Source organism: Euprymna scolopes, chromosome 24 (assembly GCF_053919585.1).
Source record: "Euprymna scolopes isolate OS-2025 chromosome 24, ASM5391958v1, whole genome shotgun sequence".
Lineage (NCBI taxonomy): Eukaryota > Metazoa > Mollusca > Cephalopoda > Sepiida > Sepiolidae > Euprymna > Euprymna scolopes.
Window position 1 is genome coordinate 67,618,806 of NC_136505.1, and position 23,450 is coordinate 67,642,255.

The 23,450-nt window shown below is 29.5% G+C and overlaps 1 protein-coding gene across 1 annotated transcript in view; it reads left to right on the forward strand.

Moving 5' to 3' along the window:
* LOC145246762 (sucrase-isomaltase, intestinal-like) overlaps positions 1-23,450 on the forward strand; it is a 1,547,717-nt gene that overhangs the window by 1,020,707 nt on the left and 503,560 nt on the right. The window contains exon 19 of the mRNA XM_080108534.1: positions 15,020-15,076. Within this exon, the coding sequence (XP_079964660.1) occupies positions 15,020-15,076 (57 nt within the window). The remainder of the gene's footprint in view (positions 1-15,019; positions 15,077-23,450) is intronic.

Sequence of the window (23,450 nt, forward strand, 5' to 3'; positions counted from 1 at the left end):
AGTGCAATGTGGAGTAACATATATTTTGAACTAAGTCACTGCATGGAGGCCCGTGAAGTTTCCTTCCGGACGATTTCACAGATTTTGATGACAATAAAAATATAGGAGTGTGAATCATTCGTTGATCATCATTAAATCCCGAGCCACGTCGAGTTTTCCTGCTAGTATATATCTAAATCTCCTCAAGCGAATATTGTGCTTTTAATTTAGTAGGTCATATTAAAAAAATGAATAAATAAGACACACTTTTGCCATGACAAGATTTTAGTTTTGAATAACAACAGATGCTAATGTTGACCTGCTAATATCGTAAAGGTTGCGCATGTCTGACTGAATAAATACTGATATAAATACCTTCATTTACTATTGTGCACTATGATATAAACCCGGTTGAAAATCTCTGTATTTTATCCTAGGAATACACACACGCACATACATATGCATATACACATTTGAAGGTGTGTTGTGTAAGAAAGAGAAGGAAGATATATATATATATATATATATATATATATATATATATATATATATATGTATATATATGTATGTGTGTGTGCGTGTGTGTGTGAATATACACACACATATATATATATATATACACACAGACGTATAGACATATATATATGAGTGTGTGTTGTGTAGGAAAAGGACGGAAGATGCACACACATATATATTTATACATACATATATATATATATATATACATACATACATACATATGAATGTGCATTGTATAAGAAAGGGAAGGAAGGTTAATATATATATAAATATATATATATATATATATGAATATGTGTTGTGTAAGAAAAGGATGGAAGATACGTACATACATGCATACATATATGCACACGCACACACACCCACACACACACACATACACATATATATATATATATATATATATCTTTATATATATATATATATATATATATATATATATATATATATATATAGTATTTTAGCATAGTTGGTCGACTTCTCGTCTAAGACATAATTCTGTGAATCCCCTTCTTTGCTTTCCCGTCATTAAGAATAAACCCGAATGGCAAATCTGAAAGCATATTCTCGAACAGTTTGCCCTTCTACACGCACACTTTGTTCTAAGCTACTCTAGCGGCATCTTAAGTGGGGACGAGGCATTAGAATTGTCCGTCCACTTGAATGCACTGATGTGCGTGGCTTAAGTGTCCAGTCTTTCGGGCAAAAATATGACCTTCATATTACCTGCGCTAACACTCTGCAGATGACAGTTGTGTACAACGATGGTTGAGTGCTTGACCATTCAGCAGCTACACTAACGCTAATACATATCACCGTTTTTATTTTAGGAAATGTGCGGCGTGGTAATTAATTACACATTGTTTTGTGTAAATTGCCATCGCTATACAATTACGAGACTATTAAATGCAGTTATACATTGAAATAAGGTTTCCCCAGAACATTCCATTCATATCCTAATAATTGCTTCTATACACTACAGTATTTATTTACCTATTTACTCATTATAGTTTATTATGTATATAAAGAACAAATACACCCGACCACAAGATAAAGAAATGCATTCTACATCTGTATTTTCTGTAACATTACAAAGCATAATATCAAAAACGCTGATCCGACGTTTTCTGGGATTTCGGACTTAATCTTTTGGGTAGATATTTTCAAACAAATTGATATGAACTGCTTCGACTGTTGGAACGAATGTATGAATGAACACATTTTTATGAAGTGTATGTTTATGGGAACGATGTATCGTACCATATATTTCAGATTAAGTTTATTTTTTTTTTAAATTATTTTTTGGCTTTAAATAATAATTCAAATTACTTAAATACAGATACGTTTATTTCTCAAAATACGTTGCCTTCATTTTTATCGTATGATTCTGTTGTTGTTTGTGTCAGGTCTACAAGAACGTTTTGCGGTTTCTAACTTTTAAATTCAGATTAACATATCTTGTCTCAAGTTTTATTGATCGAAATACGCACCATCAGAATCAACACACATTTACCAATAATGTAAATGCTGGTTGCGATGAATGGCTGCAGGCGTTTTTGATATCAATTAGGTTTTTGAAGCATTTCTCACGCAAATAATTGTCGAAAAGCATGTAAAAGTGGTAGTCGCTTGTTGAGCGGTCTGGAGAGTATGACAGATGAGGGAGTTTTATAGCCTAATTCGTTCAACTTCTGCAGGGTTGATGAATAGCAAATTTGGACCTTTTCTGTTGACTAAATTTAAATATAATATAAACAAACATCACACTACTCAACTTTTGTTGAAAGCCAAAACTAGCACGACAGGTGATAAAGGATTTTATATAACAACAGGATCATTCTTATTATTGAAAGTAATGTATTTTATATCTACCAAGGTGATTATGTTTTCAGGCGAATTGTTGATTGTCCATATAGCTAGCTATCCATATAGCGTAACGTTCACACTTGCTTAACAACTCGTCACTACACTTAGTCAAAATATGTCGTTGTCTCATTCATATTAAATTTATATACATTTAGTCAAAATATGTCGTTGTCTCATTCATATTAAATTTATATACATTTAGTCAAAATATGTCGTTGTCTCATTCATATTAAATTTATATACATTTAGTCAAAATATGTCGTTGTCTCATTCATATTAAATTTATATACATTTAGTCAAAATATGTCGTTGTCTCATTCATATTAAATTTATATACATTTAGTCAAAATATGTCGTTGTCTCATTCATATTAAATTTATATACATTTAGTCAAAATATGTCGTTGTCTCATTCATATTAAATTTATATACATTTAGTCAAAATATGTCGTTGTCTCATTCATATTATATTTATATACATTTAGTCAAAATATGCCGTTGTCTCATTCATATTAAATTTATATACATTTAGTCAAAATATGCCGTTGTCTCATTCATATTAAATTTATATACATTTAGTCAAAATATGTCGTTGTCTCATTCATATTAAATTTATATACATTTAGTCAAAATATGTCGTTGTCTCATTCATATTAAATTTATATACATTTAGTCAAAATATGTCGTTGTCTCATTCATATTAAATTTATATACATTTAGTCAAACGTCAAAGACAAAAGAAAAGTTACACTTTGGATGATTGTTTCGGATTGGTTAACCGTGGAAATCTCACATGACCTTCATTTTATCCTTGAAAAGTTTGGTCATTGTCCATATTTTTACGAAAGCTCAGCTTCTGATTTTTCCAAATTTGATACAAGGATGTAATGGACTTTGGCAACAGTTACCAACATGCAATGGTTTCAGTTTTATCTGATAAATGTTTTTTTATATATTATAAACATTTACGTGGGAGGTCGTAGGCATACCTCGTACGATATAGGGAATTGAGGCCCAGACAAAACTTTGAACTAACCTTATGTTGTCCAGCGAAGGTTGTCAGTGTCATGACTCGGTTTATCACAAGAGAATATCCTTATCATTGTGTTGATTCTCGAGTATATACCGACAAATAGACACAGTTAATCAATCGAGAACTACATCGAACTATCTAACATAAAACATATAAGATATTTACTAATATATACTCTAGAGTCAAAATAACGAAAATAATATTCTCTTGTCATAGCTCTAGTCATGGCTGGTTTATGTTCTTCTTTTAATATACGGTCTCTTCGTGTATAGCTTAACTTTGTTTCGAACGGACAGACACTTCTATAATATCAATGCCAGTAATCTTTCACTCAATAGATTTTGTCTCTCTCTCTTACTCAGCAAAATAAGTCACATAATTTTCGGTACGTCCGTTCTGCCAAGCAATTCTGTTTTTTTTTGCCTTATATACATTGTTTAATATTTATTTTCTCGAATCCTCCCCTCTCCTACTTTAACTTGAAGTCAAATATTACGTTGACATTAATAAAATTGATCTCTCAAGTCGTAACAGATAAACCGATATGAACGAATCTCTCCAAACCAGAATTTGTCACCATCTATCGTCATCACAAGCGATCCGTCTCCCAAGGCAGCTGATTTGTGTACAACATCCTTGAAGCATATTTAGGCTTAAAAACCACATTTTTCAAAGTCTTTTCGCTTCTGCCCACTTCAAACGGCAGACATTAAAAAATACCCTCAAGCAAGTGAATGCGAAAAACCGTGTATCTGCAAACATGTGTAACCCTCCTATAAGAAAATTTTACAGCAAATATGTTTTCTTTTGATTATATAAATGTGCGTAATAATAGTGTGTTTGCAGTAAAACGTCTCAGAGACTGAATAACTCTGCTAGAAATGTAAAGACAGAGCGAAGTCTTATCTGCTCTTTACGTTTCTGTATTGCATGAAATATTCCCGAGATAATTCCATTTAAACCTTAATAAATCAATAACTATTTATAATAATAAAGCTGAAAAAAGCATGTTTATTACTTTTAAAGAGCTTCGGAGACAAAAACTAGGAAGAATCGTAAAAGAAACTTTTGTCAAAATTTCGATCTTAACTGAACATATAAAACTTAATACTGTAAGTCGCTGTCGTACATTGCCTACATTATCAGCCTTGTAGTGAGTCTGTAAACTGGTATTATCGCCCTTTTTGTCACTTTCATTCTTTACGTGATATTAACCATTGATGTAGATACTTCAAAGTAAAACAGTGGTAAGATAAATTATTATCAAGTTTAAAGACAATTTGATGCGAAAATTTCATTATGCAAAAACACAGTAACAAATTAACAAACTAGATTAAAACATAACCTCCTGGCAGTAGATATTCATAGTCACACGTAAACAGTGATGACTTCCAAAGATAAAATCGTCAATATATTTAAAAAATAACTTTAAAAGAAACGTGTAAAACAACGAAAAAATATTATGCACAACTGTATAATAAGACATAGAAAATAATTAGTATCAGCTAAGTTATCTGCGCCATTACATACGTTTAATAATGGTTTCATTTACGCATTATTACAAGCTTAAGTAAATAAAAAATACAGTAAAGTCTTCATATTCCAAATGTTTCTCTATTAAAAGTGAAATCAAATATGCACGCTATAAGGATAATTGTTCAAATAAAGTTTTGCGCCTAGAATGTTTTTTTTTTTTGTAGAAGATATTATAAAATAAAAACTAAATTTAAATTTAACAAGTGAAGCATGCATGGCCCCACGTTACTGCACAGTGAATGGGGCATAAAAATCACTAAGTTCAGCATCCCCTGCTCCCATTTTGCCCCAAAAGTCCCTAGGGGACATCAAATCCTGATGAAAATGAACAAACGGTGAAGTTTTAGGCCTTAACGTGTGTGAATTTGAGTTCTGCACCATGCAAACAAAAAGAAATGACTAAGTCCAAATTTCGATCTTAACTGAACATATAAAACTTAATATTGTAAGTCGCTGTCGTACATTACCTACATTATCTGCCATTATCGAGAGTCCAAACAATGATAAGAATAATCTGTTGTCATAGCCCTAATAATGAATCCCTATTAGGAAACGGATTTCGGTGTTTTGGGGTTGGCGTATGTCACATCAATGTTTACGATTTCCGACCGATAATGAGTGTGATACTTTGTTTTAGAGAAGCGTGGACATTCATCACTGTACATTAACTAAAATTAGGTTTTTGAACCTAATCGTGTTAGCACTCTAATTTAATCCGTCCCAGGATAAAAAAACTTGATTTAAGAAAACACGCAATTCACATATGCCGTTAACAAAATGATATTACGTGAGATTTATTATTGAGGATAATAGTCCGCAATAAATAAATAAAATAAAATAAAACTTGTTTACAATTTCCGGTTATATTAAATTATTTATTAATTTGAATTTAAAACTATACATAATAAACTCACTGAATTGTTATAATCAAATTTATTATTACTTCAATTATGATTTTAGTATTACTTTATTCTAAACATATTACGCCCAATTGACATTTACATTTTCGCTATATAATCCTTACCATAAAGTGTTTATCTTAAGCTAAAAAAGTTAAAATTAATTTAACTTTTAGTTTGATAGAGTTATCGCCCTTTCGAACAAAACCATAGATGTATCAATTTAGTTTGTTTATCATTCATTCTTTTATCATACTAAACTCTTTCAATCCTATAATTTCACTAAGAAGTAATGTTTATATAGTTCTAATGTCTTTCTCTAAATATTATTCTATGATTAACTAAGTGTATATCATAAATCAATTAACTAATACGGTGAATATTAAATGTTAGTATAAAAACAATTTCAATATAAAATATTATATATTTATGAGTGTTATCGATAATAATAAGTCATATAGTTATAATTAATTTCTGCTTAATATCTAATTATGAATTAATTTGTTCTTACACCTGCATTTATTTTTTATTTATGATTATTATTATTATTATTATTATTATTATTATTATTATTATTATTATTATTATTATTATCGTTGTTGTTGTTGTTGTTGTTGTTTTAAACAGTAATAGTTTCAAGTTTACATTTACCATATTGTTACTAATCTAATCTTCGACAATCTACTATAAATATACATTTCTCGAACTTGTTACGTAGTTAAGTAAAATCTTAGTTTAAGATGGATCCTAATTCCTCTAATAATTAGATTAAAAAAGTATTCTAATGACATAATAATATGTTCTTTTAAATTTAATTAACTATGGAAATTTAATTAACTATGGACATTTAAATTAAATCTAATTCTTTTTTACTTGTAATTATTTAAGAATTATTATTTAAACAGAATATTATAGATTATGTTCACTTTCGATTCACCCTTACTTTACCCCTCCTACTATATACATTCTTTTTTACTTCTTTAAAATTTAACCTATAATTCCAGAATAAATTTATAGACGTTTAGTTAATATTTATATATATTTAGATATATATGTAAAAAATAATTCACTCTAATTAATGTTCATAACTATTATAACTTATTATAACAAGTGTTTTTATATTTAATCTAACAACACATTTCGCTAATATATTTGAGCCAGCACACCAATCGTATATCAATCACTTGTTACAAAGAATAGATTTTTAGATCAATATGTGAAGCTTAATTCTATAAATACATTTATAGTATTATGAATATTACAAATTTAGCATTCCTATCCATAAATTATTATTCTTAACAAACTAAAGTTTGAAATGCGATGAATCCAAAAGTTTTAATATTGTAATAAACTACTATTCCCTATTCTAATTTTATATTTAATCCCTCACCCACATTTAATTATAAACTATAGTTGTTTGCTCTTATTTATCACTACAATTAAACACTACATTATGTGAGATATATTATCCTACGTAATTTCATAGTTCATTAAAAATATCAATTTAGTTATCTATTGCCCACCTATTAGCAATCATTATCTAAATACAGTTGGCCTATTTAATTAGTTTATAAATTTTACTATTATTACTCTATTTATCATTTTTAGCTAGTTATATTTTATATAAAATATTTTATCTCGATAGAAAATTCTTAAATTATCATGGTATAAGAGTTCAATATATTTTCTTCTACTCTTTTCTTCCAAACTTGTTAAGCCGAAATGTTATTAGATCTAAGTTTATCATATACTGTTTACTTGTTTCATTTAATTAAACTAGTTCTAAATTAATATAATAGAATTTAATACTATTTACACTACATATTATCGTGGTATTTTCAAATCAGTCAATACAACACAGGATCAAAAGTCATACCCTTTTATTTCATTTTATATTATATTTATTATCAAAATTATTGCTATATTTAACACAGATGTATTTATTTACCTAAACTTTATTATTACTTTATTTTTATAATTCATTTTTATTTTCAATTTTATTTATTTATATATTAATCTCTATGAATCAAAACTAATTTTTCATGCTATGTACGGTTATTTAATTTAAATTAATGTATGCTTCTAATCTGGTCTTAGTTGAGAAAATATATACTTAGATCTATGTAAACAGTTTACAATTACTTCCTGGCGTTTTTTAAGAGGTTTACTTTGGATATTATTATATGATACGAATAAAGATGTCAGAGGTTACATCCGGCCAGTCTTGTTTAGAGAGTATGTACTAGAAATTTTTAATATCGACCATTTCAATTCGTATTCAATTTTATTTTTTCTTAATTCCCTAATCTAATTTGGTAATACTGCTGTTTTCTCCTTATTGTTAGTATGTATTATTTGAAGAATGTTGTATGATTATTAAATCTACTTTAAAACTACAATATGTGGCCAAATATATGTTCTCGTTCACATTTATATACTGTATTGGAAATTTATATACTATATTGGAAATTTATATACTATATTGGAAATTTATATACTATATTGGAAATTTATATACCATATTGGAATTGAGACATTTAGACAATTAAATATACATACACACACACACACACACACACACATATATATATATATATATATATATATATATATATATATATATATGATAGTGAAAGTATTTCTTATAAATCTTATCTACAGGGTTAGGGTTTGCATTCACCGTAGGGCAAGTTATGACCAGTACATAGGGCTCCAGCAGAGCCGCGCTGAGATGCTAGTATATCTATAAAAGTGAACATGTCTGTGTGTGCCTGTGTGTGTCTGTCTGTGTGTGTACATTCCCCTACACATAAACTCTACAGGCTCGAAATTTGACATAAGGAGTATGTTAACTTTGAAAAATCTTTTTGATTGAATTTTCGGCAATAAATTTGGCTGTTAAGGGGTAAATGTGCAAAGAGTTCACCTTTAAGAACTCTACCAAACTCCTTCGTCAATTTTACGTCTAAGCACTTGAAATTTAAGCTATAGGTTCTTTTAACATGGATCGAACGTTATAATTCGATTTGAGCCCAAATCAATCAATGCTAACTTAGGTCAATATTAAAAGAAAAGGTGACCTCTATATGAAAACAAAACGTACTGTCTATGTGTGAATGCATTTTTTCAATATTTGTATTCTCTAATTGAGTATTTTTACTTTACTTTTCATGAAAAAATGTTCAGATGAAAGTGTATTGCTTGAAAAGGTATGAAAAAAGACAATAAACATTTTATGTAGTATAAAGATAAGATGGAGCATAATTTTGTAACATTTTCCAATAGCCATGAATTGCATTTGCGAAATGTTTGTCATAAAACGATGGAATGAAGATATGTATCTTAACTTTGGAAGACGTGCGTGCAAAAACACCTGGGAATAACAGTTATTAATAAATGCACGCATTCGCATTTAAATAGCGTAAAACCTATATACTTCGGTCTTTTAATATATATATATATATATATGTATATAGGAAAGCAAATAACCTCATAATACTATAAAACAGTACACACATTTTCAAACCAATAAAAGCAAACACACACACACTACCCAAAAGGAAAAGAAAAAACACAAACAGAAAGAGAGAGTGAGAGAGAGAAACACAACACAGGAGTGACCACAGCCGAGGTCGGCGGCCTCGCCACAACCCAATAAACGAGTAATTAAAATGAACTACGAAAATGCCATTTTTACATCTTCAACACATTTGAAAATAATTTCGGAAGAGGACGCTTCACAGAACGTCTGAAACGCGTTAAAAACGATTTCAATGATTTAAAAACATTGTTACAATGATCTAAACATAATACACAATGAACAACCAAGACACGGAACAATAAAATAATGTTTAAAAATACACATTGTTGGTGACTACCCCTTATTTAAATATACATCTTTCTTTCGTTGTAATTTCTTAACCCATTTTATAATATATATATATATATATATATATATATATATATATATATATATATATGTGTGTGTGTGTGTGTATGTTTGTCTGTATTTTTGAATATATATATATATATATATACATATATATGTATATGTCTATTTCATTATATGTATATATGAAAACGGAATATGGGGGAAAAAGAGAATACTATCAGTTTAAAGCGCCTTCTATTTGCAATAATTTCACGGTGACATTAATGACATTTTACGATAGTTGTATGACACGTTAAACAAAATATTGTATACTCGAAAAAAACTAGAATTCAAATCATAACAAATATTAAATACATTCGTTGTTATATGTTAAATGATTGTTGACAACTATAAATTGATATGCAAAGATGTTACGATCCTAAAAACAATGATTGTAGTTTATAATTCAAGAATGATTCTGTAATATATATATATATATATATATATATATATATATATATATATATAGAGAGAGAGAGAGAGAGAGAGAGGGGGGAGAGATATATTATGCGAATAAATTTATTTCAAATAAATAATAAGAAAAGCAGAATTTCATAATAGGCACATTTTATTCTTTTTTAACAAGCTGTCTATATGGCAGTCTTTGTTAAGAATATATATATATATATATATATATATATATATATATACATACAAATCTGTATATAAATATATATATATATATATAAATATGTATATATGTGCATATATATTAGTATATGCGCATCTATATTTTAATACGATAGCATCTGTGTTATTTTCTACGTCACACTTACATAACGATCGTTTAATTGTTATGTAATAAACAATTTTACAGAGAATTTGTCATATTTTTTTTGTTACAGCGTCAATGGCACTTAAGTCATTTATTATCTTATAAATAATTTTACTTACAATTTTCATAATTTTGGTTTTGGTTTCAATCGTAGCTGATTGACTTAAGTCATCCATTTTTTATCAATGATTTTACGAATAATTACTTATAAATTTTGGGTTCGGTTTCGATTATACTTAATGACACTGTAGTTATCTATTTTTTTAAAATAATTTTATCAAGAATATTCTTCATATATCCTTGTTTTAGTTTCGGTTTTAGGTGATGGTACCGTATTAATTTATTTCGTTAATAAATAATTTTATCAAGAATTCTTTATAAGTCTTGGTTTCAATTGCAATAATAGCTGACTGAACTATATACATATATATATATATATATATATATATATACATACATATATATATATATATTCATCAGCTGTGATTCGGTTTCGATTTAAGCTGATAAATCAAAGTCATATAGTTTTTATTTTTGAATCGCAACTTTATAATATTTAAAAATCGATAGAACATTAACTCTATAATAAAATATCCGAAATCTTCAAGAATTAAGATATCATATTTAAACGTATTTTACGACCTGGCTATGACGGACCTTTCTGCTACCTTAGAAAATATATGTAAACACACACACACACACACACACACACACACACACACATATATATATATATACATATATATATATATATATATATATATATATATATATATAAAAGCAGCTTAGCTATTTTTCCGAAAAGTAAATTCAAAGTTAATTTATGTGTTTGGCTGTGGCCAATGATATGTTTTGTACAGAAATTCATAAATATCAAAAACCGAAAAAATCTGACAATTAAAATATCCTTTCTTCTTTTATAGATTAAGAAAAATTGTAAAAGGGGAAAAATTACGTTTCACTGGCCACTTAAAATAATATTAATATTTTCACTTGGCCCGTGTAACGTAAATATTCCCCTTTTAGAAGTGTTTTTATCTATAAGAGAAGAAAAAATATTTTAAAGATCGCCAAGCCCAAATATTAATTGACGTGATATTCTAAACAAACACAGGCAAAATTGGATAAACGACATTATAATTAACATCTTTTTATTTTTTTTTCTTCTTTGTGGATCAGTTCACCGGACACATTATTCCTCGTAATATATAGTTATCAATTGAGGATTAATTCAATGATAATACATGTGCAATCTGCATAAATTACAATATCATATTTAACTGTATGTAGTGTACGATTGGGCAATGCTGGGAGGTCAGATAGTATATATATATATATATATATATATATATATATATATATAGATAGATAGATAGATATATAGATATATAGATATACTCCTTTCTGTTTTTACATATACTGTAAAATGTTTCTACACAATCATGAGACTGTTTTTGTCAGCTAGTTACTAGTAACTAAAAACCTCTTCCGGCGATACAGCTTATACAAAAGTAAAGTTTGAAATAAAAAAAATCAGGTCTTCCTCATCACAGGGTGTTAATATGAAGAGGTTTTGTAAAATGTTCCCCCTATCTTTATCTTCAAACCCCCTCCATCCTTTCCTATTTATTGCTATATCTGAACACAAACGTAAACAGCACCCCAAATCATACAACCAAATCTTATTTTTACAACATTTGACAAAACCTCCTGATATTGACCCCATGTGACAAGGAAAACCTAATATTTCCATTGCAAACTTTGATTGTCTATAAGCTGTATTGCCTAAAGTTACTAGTTACTAGTAACTAGCTGATAGAAACATGCTCATGACTGTGTAGCAACATATTACTGCTTATGTAAAAAAAAAACAAAAAAAACAAAGAATATACTCTGCTCTACTTTGGTATGGAGCACTCTCGTATTAACTCTGGTTAACTTCATTGGTAACTTAAACTCTAGAAAACAATAACCTCAGGAGTATATATATGCACACACATACACCCCCCCACACACATATATATATATATATATATATATATATATGCACATATGAATATGTTGATTGCAACGTCTTGTCAGACGAGTGCCACTCCCTCAGACACTTACAGTCCATGAGCCCGAAAATGACTTCCATCGCCACAGGACCATTTTTATAGACAAATGCCTGAGGGAGTATCTATACACATATGATGTTACAGAGTCTAAGCTTTGTACAACAGCTAAGTCTCTCTCTCTCTCTCTCTCTCTCTCTCTCGGTTCAAGATGTTGAGATCCAGCAACAAGCAAGAGCAAGATAGCCAGCAACAAGTTAAACTGCATACCAGCTCAATGCGGGTACTGGTCTCCCGCTGTATGGTTTTTTAAATCAGAGATTTGCTTCTCCTAGAAAGGTTGCCTTCACCACGGCTTACGGGAGTCCTCTCCACCTCAGATATCCATATATACATACATACATACATACATACATACATACATACATACACACAAACACACACACACACATATATATATATATATATATATATATATATATATATATATATATATATACTACCACGTTGCGCGGGGTTAAAATACGCTAAAATATGTTATTTTAATCCATGCAAATTCTGTATTCGTCATCACATAGCTAATTTTCGATCCGTAATTTTCCATTCAATATGAAGAAGTGGTTGCAAAAGTAAAAAAAAAACAAAAAAAACTTGCTTTCAAGTAGCTTAAATTGAAACCAAAACGCATATATCTCCACGTTTTATATTTCCATCTGAGCTGTCCATATACATTTTAAACCATTAAAATAATGTTGCTTAACATATAAATGCACATTGGCGCATACAAGAGATGACACACATAATGCCAAACTAAACCTGACAAGTTCCATTTTGTTAAATTTGCTTCTTTAGCAACTATTTTTCGGCAAAATATTACAACGATTTTGTTCCACAAGCCCGTATATCCCATATATCAAGTTCCAAGTATGTATCCCAAAATTTGACAAAGTAGTTTGATAGAGATGGTTTCGAGATGAAAAGAGATATTTATTCTAAATACAGCTCCAAATGCGATGCAAAGATTCAAACTGTCAAAAATACTCACAAATAGAACCGTGCATAATAGTGAAATGAACCTAATCATCTAATAACGAAACAATAACAAACGGAATATTAGTAAATACTAGTTATTTTTAAAGGAATATGCACATTATTACAAACAGAAATCTGAGTATAACGTTATGACGTAATACGAATATTAATGTGTAAAAGGCAATTAGCATGTACGAATCTAAATATGTGACTAGTGAAAACATAATACGTTGTGTTAAACCGATAACGTGTGATGTGTGTGAACGGTGATAAAGTAAGTTGCTCGAAAATGTATATGGTAGTTGATACGGCACGTCAAAAATAAACGTGTATGAAAAGGTGATAACGTAAGTACAAAAATAATATGTGTGCGAAAGATGATGACGTAGGAACGACCAGAAATGTATGTAAAAAGTCATAACGTACGTCCAAAACTAAATGAGTGTGAAAGGTGATAACACACACACTGATGTATGTGTAAATGGATATAACAAAAACACTCCCTTAAATATGTGTAGTATTTAAAGGTGATAACGTATGTATGGATATAAGTGTGTTTGGAAATTATACCGTACACACAAACATATATTTAAAAGGCGAAAATGTAAGAAGAAACATAAATGCGGATGAAAGGTATTAACGTAGGTACGAACATAAATGTATGTTAAGGTAACTTACTTTTAAGAAGAGGAATCCCATTTTTGTGATGAATGAAAAATAACAAAAACACGTTTAAGATATTAGCTGTTTTATTAAGGATTATTGATATATCTAGGATATTGACAATTTCTATAACTAAAAGGAACACCAGAGCATTTCTAAAACTAATTTTACTATCAACCTATTAAGATGAATTATTTTATCGATCAATAGATAAAAACAACAGCTCTACAGAGCACTACTAAAAGCATAACATATAATAAATATTCCAAAAAGTACTACTAAAATAAGCGCCCTTTTCTTTTTTTTTGTAGTTAAAAAACAAAGAAATAAATTCACAGAAAATAGTGTTTGACTTCATTTCAACATGAAAATGTTTACTAAAAATGACGTAGTGACGTTGAAATTTGAGACTGTGTCATCGTGACAAACCAATTCAGAGTTTTAATATAATAATATAAGATATCTACTAGTTTTATAATCATTCTCTATAAATTAAATAAATCTATTAAGTTAAAAGTACGAGGCATAAACATTTCAATTTTATAATAATCAGTTGCGATTAAACTATGATTTCATTTCATGCACACAGTCACACATTTGTATCACTACAAAATTTGAAAGCATCTATCCTTACTATATTTGAATTAATGACAACTAAAATAAATACTTGATAAATTAAACTACTGATATATATATGTATGCATATATTTATTCTTTAATTGTTCATTTACAGGGACAACGTGATGTGAATGCTTATTTTCCGAGGGGCCTCTGGTTTGACTATTTCACGGTAAGAAAAGTTATACATAGTAAAATAGATCCGAGCATATTGTAATATTCACGTTTTCACTTCATCTGACACGTAACTTTACATATCTTAATGTGTCTATCTATGATAATTAATTCGAAATATAAATTTTACTTTAATAATTAATTCTAAATGTATTTTTTTACATATTCTTTGAAAATAAATTTGAAATGTAACTTTAAACATCTCAATTTTTTTCATTAATACGAAATGTAACTTTACACATTTAACTTTCGTAATCAAACCAAAATGTAACTTTACACATAATTAATTGATAATTAATTCAAAATATAACTTTACGCATAATTAATTGATAATTACTTCAAAATATAACTTTACACATGCCACTTTTATACTTAATTCGAAATGTAAGGTTAACCACTTTTATTGTTTATTTGAACTTTAGCTTTGCACATTTTCAGTTGTGAATGGATTCGAACTGTACATTTCACATGTTTTTCGATAATTGAATTTTACACGTTTTCATTTCATATATAAGTAATTGTAAACAATTCATTAATTATGAGTTTTCTAATCTTACCAACCATTATTAATTCTTACATAAAGACGGATTGTAATGCAATTCACGCGGATGAAGCATTAAATAGTTACTATCGATGAAAAATTTAACAAGGTAAAGTAGTATTTTCAAATAGAAATATAAATGCCTTTTTTCTGGCTTCCATAACATGATTAAACTAACAAGATTACCTGGCGCTGCCCGAATGATAGTGCAAAATCGCATTACAGGCAACAAAATATTAAAATGAGTTTACTTAAACTGCAACCTTTATTATATTTAAAACTAGCGGCTGCGCGCGTCGGCACACACAATACCGTGTCAAACACAAAATCGAGTACACTCAACATCGTCTTACCATCAACGCTTACCCTGTGTATTCAGAGAATGGGAAATTCTCTTATGCACAAAACAAAGTCACTAAAAAAACAAAAAAATACCCTAACTAAGGGTAAGGATAATATTATTACTAAGTCCAAGATTCGAACCTGGAATCTTCTGTAATCAGACGTGTTATCCATGGCGCCGCAAGTCCTATCCGTATGGCGAAGGACGTAACCGCGACTGTATACAGACAGTACTAAATTCCTTTGATATGGGCAGTTAATTTGTTCGACAATTAAACGAAACGGCCCCAAAAGCTTTATTTCGGGCTTTTTGTGTGAGGCAACGTTGTTCGTTACGAACCATATATAGATAAGGACAATCTAGGGACTCACACCTTTCAGGGGAAAAAGAATTTTTAATCCGGATCATCCGTTCGAAGTTTTATTGGTATATATACACACATATAAATAAATAAATAAACATTTACAATTTTATTAATAGTATACTCTATAGTATAGTTCTATTCTTAAGAAATAACATGCATTATTTTATTATATACTAGCAGGTTCCAAGGGCTGTCCGGTCATAAAATACCCATTAATATAATATATTAATTTCTGCAGATTTCTGGTGTAATATTGTATAGCCAATTTCCTATTGACTATTATATTCTACCCAATATATTAGTGATATCGTAAGTTTTAAGATGTACGACTTGAGTGCCATTAGCTTTAATCTAAAACTAAATATTTAGCTCTCTAGCAATATTCACGCAACTGCGTTTGCGTATATAATTTTGGCAGCTTAGAAGGTATTTCTAGTAAGTGTGTTTGCATAAATCATGTAACATTTATTTTCCGACTTAAAACCAAATCGATTATGTCAACAGATCCGGATAGTTTATATATCAAGTTTCAAATATACAGATTAAGAATTAACACATTAACGCAGTAGTTTGGTAGATACTATGCTGCAGACATATTAGGTTATGTTACAATATACTAGAGGACTGGCTGGCATTTCCTGTTCGTAAAATAGGTTTAAATATGATATTTTTATTTATGAAGATAACGTATTTATTATAGAAAAACACTTTTCTATTGGTTATTATACTGTAACACAATATATAATATTTATTTACAAAGATTTCCAAATTTATATATCACTTGTTTTTTTTTTAATTTATGTATCACTTGGGTTTAAAAAATGTATATATCACTTGGGTTATATTATTTTAATTATTGAGATTAAATAAAATGAAATATATAAACGATTTAAAAAAATCACTTGAGTTTTTCCAAAAATTATGTATCACTAGAGTTTTCCAAACATTTATATATCAGTTGGATATAATACGAGTAATTAAAGCCAAAACCTTTAGCTCTGTAGCAGAATAGGTATTCGCAACTATATGAGTTAATGACGCATGCACAAAAGCTTTGACAAATTAACACAATACAATATATACATATATATTTACGTATATGTACAGCATGCAGGTTGCATCGAAGTATGCCTGTCAAGCTGCAATTTGCCAATGTTGACCTCTTAGCAACTATTTTCTGGTAAAAACACAATCGAATTTGTTTCGCGAGTTTAAATATCAAATATATAATGTTTCGAATCTGAAGACTAAAAATTAACTGAGTAGTTTGGTAGATATATTCTGCACACAGGAAATAAAGTAATTTTTGCTTTAAATGTAGGTTCAGCTATACACCATGTAGAAATATGCACTGTACGTAATAGTGAAAAGAATTAATTATAAAAGAAGAAAACAGCAACAATGAACAGTGAATAAACACAACATCGTTTTAAAAGGAATATGAAACTGTGTTATCATTTTGACGTCGTTGGTATAAACGTAAAGATGTATATAAAGAAATTTTATTCACTTTTAACCCTGCGTAAGCCACCTGGGTGTTCAAAATATGGTTAGTCCTATGGGGTGTTTACACACCCTAATACGAAAAGTCATATAGTTTTATTATTTTGTAAAATATACGTATTCCGCTGGTGTATAAGATATCTACAGTTCCTGTTGAGCAGGTTGCAATCACTTTTAGTGGGTTAATATTAATATAAAATAATAGAATAAAATTAATTATAAAACGCGGTAAAAGTTAAAAATCTAGATTTAGATCACATATATTTTAAAATACCCACAGCCCACACCTGTTTGCGTCATATTTTAATATTTATGATCGACACATATGTTCCCATGAATTGAAATAGCAAGAAAAATGTATATAACTTCATTACATAAACATTACATTTCAGTCTCATTCACCTTTAAGAAAAACTGCAAAAATACTATGTTATACCACATGTGGTATACTCTCACTGAGACAGGAGATTATTAGAAGGGAGGATCAGAAATAAGTTGAGAATTAGGAATTATGAGCTTTTAAGCAAAATTGGGGTAACAAAAGACCCCATGGGCTTTACGCAGGGGTAAAATAAAAAAAAAACAAGTCAGCTTATATATATATATATATATATATATATATATATATATATATATATATATATATATATATATATATATGGTAAAACTGGTAATTACTAAAAACTTAAAGAGAGTGCTCAATACTATTGCAGAGCAAATATGTGTGTTTTATTTTTATTTATTTATTTTTTCTTCCTAATACTAATAACCACTGACAAGGCTATTAGATCGTAAACATGTTCCAACATCTGAAACATGTGTAACCAAACAGATAAAACGGTAATAAAAAAGCACACACACATACACACACACACATATATATATATATATATTTAGGCAACATTTTTTCTCTATATCATATTTCATTAAATAAATATACGTTTTTTGTCTATTAATTCTATTTTCAATCCTTTCTAATTTCCGAATAACAGTCTTCACTTCTGGCGGGAACTGGCTGATGCAATCATCATATTTATTATAAGTCCGAATACTTTTCGATCCTTTAAGATTCATCATAAAGCATAGATTTATCAAACTGGTTTGGAACAATTCATATATTTTTCCTCATTGGTTAATTATTTTATTTATGTATTTATTTTTTCTCATTGGTTTACCTTATTATAAAAATCAAATGCACTATAATAATAGAATAGACAAAAAAGTGTTTAAAAATATTATTAATAAAAATGTGCAACCTATAAACCGTAAAACAAATAAAATTAATTATTTACTTTGATAACTAATAACTCTTCCCCTTCAATTGAGCTGCTTTCTAGGACTAACTTAGTTTATGAGTTTAAATACCCTCTACGAGTCTCTGACATTAAAAGTAAAAGCACGTATATATGGTTGACTACGACCACTTTGTCGGGGAGATTAACCATGCATCTCTCCGAAAACAGCGATTTATTTAACCACTTGACTTACCCACATCCCCGGTCCTCTGTTCCAGTTTATGAAAATTTTACATTTTATATAGATTTATTAACTTTTCTTTATAAGTGGAACATAAAACGCATACAGATATTGCATATGTATATATAGAGATATATTCTCTTCTTTGTGTTAGCAATACAGAGTAGGTAAAATAATAAAAATAGAAAAACGTTAAAAGATAAGCAAACTAAAATAACAGCCATAGTTAACATTTACTAGATTTTATAAATTAGAACGGTATATGAATTATATAAGTCTGAAATTAATTGTAATTTATAAAGCGCGTTAATACTAGGGCTGCGACAACAGAATATTCTTTTCATTGTTTTGTCTCCCGAGTATATATCAGTTAGTATCTTATATGTTTATATATAAAGTAATGTAGTTCTCGGTTGATTAACTGAGTCTAACTGTGTCGGATATATACTCGAGAGTCATAACAATGAAAAAAATGTGCTGTTGTCATATCCCTATTTATTACAACTATTTTGGCCGTTTTGATTTCTCGACCTTCTTCAGCTGACTTACTGAAACGCGTGACTTTACAATAATTTCGACACTACTTTGAAATGTCATTCAATCTTCAACTATTTTGATTAAAGCATATGAAGAAGGAGACAAAACTACGCAAATGTTTTCAGAATATCACGGTAGACCTAGAGACGAACCTGCTATACATATCTACTTACCTTTACTTATATTTATTTTTTTATATATTTATATTTTTTTTTCACCCAGTTAGAGCTGAACTATGTAAGAGTTTCTTTTCTTCGTGCACTGCGACTGCATAACAATTTCAAAGACCTGTTCAGGAGGCAATCTTTTATAATGACTGGAATAAGCGCGGTTTTATGATCCCCGCGTGGAAGATATTTAAAGTAAGTGTCGTTCGTTTATGAGCGGGCCATGCTCAGTGGTTCAGCTTTCAATATGATGGCTGTAGTCAGGATTTTATTATCCGAGAAGGAAGCATCTTAATTCTATTCTAAAAAATAACGATGGAATTTTTATGTGAGTTTGACAGGTTAGGGAATACTATTCAGTAAATCTTAGATTCTCCTGAACGCATGAACTTATCTCCTTTTTATACTCGCTTTCATCTCCGTTTTCTTCTGTAAACGTTTTTCGATTTTTCCTTTCTTGAAAATTGCATGTAACTTTGTATATTTTCAAGAAGAACAGACGATTCCATACATTATTCTATTTTCTGTCTTTCTACTTCATTCTTCACTTGCCTTCCTTCTTTATGTTTGTCTTGGTGCTACCAGATTAGACTATCTTAAGGGACTAGCGTCCTGTCCTAAAATGCACAAAGCGTAGACGTTATTGTTTTTCATTACGTTTTGCAAACTCAATCAGGTTCTGCGAAGTTCAAACCCAAACCAATTATTTTCTAGCAAACAACCAAACCCCCCACCCTAACTAGATAGTTTAAGATGGAAGGAACGTAAAGCGTAGAAACTTTTTAAAAAAAAAATACTGGATTCGACACTAAGTGGCCTGAGATATGTTGGACCATCAGAGAAGCAAAACAACAAAACCAAACACCAAGAATACATATTTGAAGATTTAATACACTTGAAGCATAAAGTTTTCCTTCTAAATTAGTACATCCAGTACTAAATAACCTGGAATGAGATATCACATAATCAATACAACCAAACCAAACATCGCGTTTAAATTAAACATTAAAAAATATAATGAAGCTGATGTATATAAGCTTGTACCAAAATTACTGGATTAAGGATTTAGTAACTCTAAATGGGTTATTATGCAGTAAAAAAAACAACAGATTTGAAGTTTGTCGTTTTGTAATATTTAGAACATTTTTCACTAATTTCTGATATAGTAGTTAAGACAAAATAAAAACACAATCAAATGTTATCATTTGGTCTGCCCGATATTTTATGTATCTAATAGTATTTTCTTACCATATATCATTTTAATTCTCTATTTTACACACATTTAAAATATATTAGCAGTTCACAACATCGACTTTACTCGAGCCTATGTACTGTTCATTACTTTATATCCACACACACACACACACACACACACACACACACACACACATATATATATATATATATATATATAAATTGACTTATGTCTAGGCAACCTACATCTAAAATTTCAAATGTTTAGACCCAAAATTGACGGAGGAGTTTGGTAGAGTCTGCAAAGTTCAACTCTTTTAACTTTGGCCTTTTGGCGGCCAAATGTTCGCCCAAAAAGTGATTAAAAAGCTCGCTTCTTGCCTGAGTATTTTTTCTGTAAAATTTCAAATGTTAAGGTCAAAAATTGGCTGAATAGTTTGCAAGAGACCGCAAAGTTAAAAGCTGTTGTACTTTGCATCCTTGGAAGGAATGTTGGGTCAGAAACTGATTAAAAAGCTAGCCCTATGTCAGAGCACATTTTATATAAAATGTCAAATGTTTACACGAAAAAAATGGCTGAGTAATTTAGTAGAAACCGCAAAGATCAATTTTTTTTTTATATTAGCCCCTTAACATTTATTGCTTTGTGCTCAAATTAAATTCAAATGTTTGTATCCATGTTCAAGTAACCTACATCTAAACTTTGGCGGGGAAGTTTTATAAAGTTTTCAAAGGTCAAATCATTGACATTTGAACTCATTACAGCCAAATTTCTGACCGAAAACCGATAAAAAAGGTTTTCTCAAATCTCAATACATCTTATGCAACTTAGTCGAGTAGATTGAAAATTGACGGAGTAGTTTTGAAGGGAAATTTACACACACCGACACACACAGCCAATTTCACTTTTATAGATATACTAGCATTTCAGCCCGGCATTGACCCGGTGTTTGGAGGTGTGTGTTGAGCAAATGAAAGTGGTAGTAGGAAAGCAGGCTCGAACCCGTACCGCAAAGGAGGAAAAGAACGTGGAAAAAACTTGTCGTCTTTGCTGTTACCACAACCGCCAAACCGGAAGTGACGTAGGTTTTAATTAAGGTTAGACAATCGAAAGGACAGGAGGACTTTCGTAAATATCGGCGATAAAAACGACCCCCCTGTAGAAAAGTGCCCAGTTGAAGGTGAAGATATTAATGTTTTTAGTCAATTTTTCGATATTTGTCGTCTGAAAGGTCGACCTTCAAAACGATACTGATTTAGTAAAAATCCGTCGCCTCTGTCGAAAATTCTAGGCAGACATGCTAATATACATATATAGATTTATATATTTGTAGCTAAAATTTTCTACCAAAACTGATAAAAAAGCTTGCTCTATCTCTGAATACCCTTTATGTCAAATGTCAAATGTTTATACCAGAAATTGTCTGAGTAATTTGGTAAAGACCGAAGCGGTCAAATCTTTTAAAAATTTTACCCGTATTATGACCCCTTAACCTTTATTATTTTGGGCTCAAATCAAGTTATTAAGTTAGATCCATGTCCAAGGAACCTATATCTAAAATTTCAAGTGTTTAGACCCCAAATTAACGGAGGAGTTTGGCAGAGTTCTCAAAGGTCAAATCGTTGAACTTTGACCCCGTAACAGCTCACTTTCTGGAAAAAAAACGATTACAAAGATTTTCCCAAATCTCAGTACCCTGTATATCAAATTTCTAGTCTGTAGACTGAAAATTGACAAAGTTATTGTGTATGGAAATGTGATAGACACACAGACACACACACAGACAGACACTTTCACTTTTATAGATATATAGATATATTAGGCTATTCGGAATATCTTTCACGTTTTAAAATTTAAAGTTTCTTGATGTAAAGTAGACTATGAACTATCTACTTAAATCGCAGATTTAACTTTGCATGTGTTACGCTAGGGCATGTCGATTTGCAACTTTTTTCAGAAAATCAACATGACACTGATGATGATAGTTGGGATTTGATGTGATAAGAACATATACCTAAAAATAGATTCCTATCTTGAACAGAAAATTGAGCATTTAATTTTAAATTCATGTAGAAAAATGCTGAAAAACCCTTCATTTTCATAGCATTTTACACAACACCGACTTTGAAATTTCACTATTTTTATAATATATTCAATTAAAATTGATATATTTATATGAAACACATTGAAAGAAAAAGAAACACATGGATTATAATTTTAATTATGAATCACAACTAGCAAAATAT